This window comes from Austrofundulus limnaeus, unplaced genomic scaffold (assembly GCF_001266775.1).
Source record: "Austrofundulus limnaeus strain Quisiro unplaced genomic scaffold, Austrofundulus_limnaeus-1.0 Scaffold558, whole genome shotgun sequence".
In the NCBI taxonomy this organism is placed as follows: Eukaryota; Metazoa; Chordata; class Actinopteri; order Cyprinodontiformes; family Rivulidae; genus Austrofundulus; species Austrofundulus limnaeus.
The window spans coordinates 189860-191897 of NW_013952960.1; the positions used below are offsets into that span (position 1 = coordinate 189860).

The 2038-nt window shown below is 36.2% G+C and overlaps 1 protein-coding gene across 4 annotated transcripts in view; it reads right to left on the reverse strand.

Moving 5' to 3' along the window:
* kif21a (kinesin family member 21A) overlaps nt 1-2038 on the reverse strand; it is an 86191-nt gene that overhangs the window by 31680 nt on the left and 52473 nt on the right. For all 4 annotated transcript variants that reach the window (XM_014026492.1, XM_014026493.1, XM_014026491.1 and 1 more), the window contains exon 11: nt 1158-1361. In XM_014026492.1, the coding sequence (XP_013881946.1) occupies nt 1158-1361 (204 nt within the window). The remainder of the gene's footprint in view (nt 1-1157; nt 1362-2038) is intronic.

A 2038-nucleotide genomic window follows, 5' to 3' on the forward strand; every position in this document is an offset into this window, starting at 1 on the left:
GTAGTTTAGGTTATTTTTTTATTATTTAAAAAGGGTTGCAGGAGCAAAGAAATGTTTGCCCGAACCTAAACTGAAATGTAAAATGAACTGCTCAGAGAGTGAAAGCAAAAGATGGAGACAGGAAGAGCAGGATTGAAGCACAGACAAACCTGGTGTCCTCCACCTCCTCCCTTTCTCTCTCCTCCAACAGCTGCTGGAGTCTTCAGGGAGAGGAGGTCGAACCAGAGAAGGAAGCAAGAGATGGAGGAAGAATGGAAGGAAGAGTGGTCAGAGGAAGCTCTGAACTTAAAAAAAAACACTGTTTATTTTCCTGTTTTCTGGTTTTAGGTTTGTTGAAAATTTCAGGAGATAATCTTTTATTTTACTTCTTCTATCATATATGTTCTAACAATTTTACCAGTAACCAAACACTTTCAGACCATAATGATACCACAATTACACTTAACAACTTTGTTTTCAAAATTCATAAGTACATTAAAACTGTGCAACTGATTCTTGGCCCTTGTTCTTCTATTGAGGACATTTATATTAAAATCATTTTGCCCAGGAACAGACTGCCATAGGCTCTATGACAAACTTAGTTACAAACAACTTTTACATTTATTATTCCTTACACATTTTATCACAATCTAGCAAACTAGTAAATACTCTAATTTTAATCATAATTAAAAAAAGAAAATCTTCACTAAAAGTCCCATTATTTGACTTTAAAATAAGAAGAGAACACAGCAAAAGTCAAATCTGTTGCTCTATCCAAACCAAAGAAAAAATTACTGAAAAAAACTCTAATTTAATTTTCTTGGCGTGAAAGCAGGCCGGCTGTCATGAGAAGAATGCACTACATCCAGGGTCAAAAAAAAGAAACCACAAAACTATTTTTCATTTCAATATGACATTCAGGGCCAGACAAAATGTTAACGAGGGCCAGATTTGGCCCGCGGGCCTTCAGTTTGACTCTATATTAACCTTTAACTAATAACGCCTTTAGTAAAAGATTAATAATACTTTGAAAGATCCTAAATTTGAATGAGATTAAAACTAAATTAAAATTATTCTGATGAATATGTACAACTGTGCAGCAAAACCTCCAACAGAATCACAATCAAACACTTCGACAACTCAAATGATCCACCTGAGCCACACTGTGTTTTTGTTACCTTTTCTTTTTCTTTTTTTCGCGTTTCTTCAGTTTCTCCAGGTCTTTCTTGGCGAGTTCGATGACATCAGAGGTCTCCTTCTCGGGGGCCATCAGGCTGGAGGAGAAGGAGCCGGGCCCCGAGTAGAAAGACTGACGGCTTGAAGCGCGGGACAGATTCTTCCTCAGGTTCTCGTTCACCGCCTCGCTTTCTAGGAGCTTCGCCCTGAAACACACCAAAACAAAATCCAAAACACTTACTAAACTCTGACGTTTTGCTTTGAATCACAGGGAGGAGAGGGAGGGTTTGACTCCCCGCTAAATAAAACAGTTACCATCCCCTTTTTATCATTTCATTTGTTGATTTGTATTTTATATATGTCCATTCACTGGTTTGCTTTGAAACACTTTGACCTTTGGCTACAAATATATATTATGCTCCATCAAACTCATTTATTATGATCTTTTTTTCTTGGCAGGCATGAGATTAAAACAGAAAATGCTGAAACAATGGTAAAGCCTCATTAAAGCAAAACTGTATTTTCTGAAACTGGACAAAAACAGATCCTTTGATTGTGTTTGCATAATTTGTATCCCTGGCTCAATGCAGATAATCAAAAATAAAAATAAAATTTCTGTTTAAATCAACTGAACAGATCTGTTCATCACTGCTACAAAACAGAATCTGCTTGAATTTAAAGGGCCAATATTATGTTTCTCAGGTATTTATTTCAATACTATACAATAATACAGTATCTATGTCACCTTTAGTTGTTATTAAAATGCTGTTTTTATGTTTAAATAGAAAATAAACTTATCTTCTCATCACTTCCGCTTCTAAACGCCTTGAAATTGGCCTCTGTCTCTTTAAGAACCACCTTCCGCTTCTGTCCCGCCCATTTC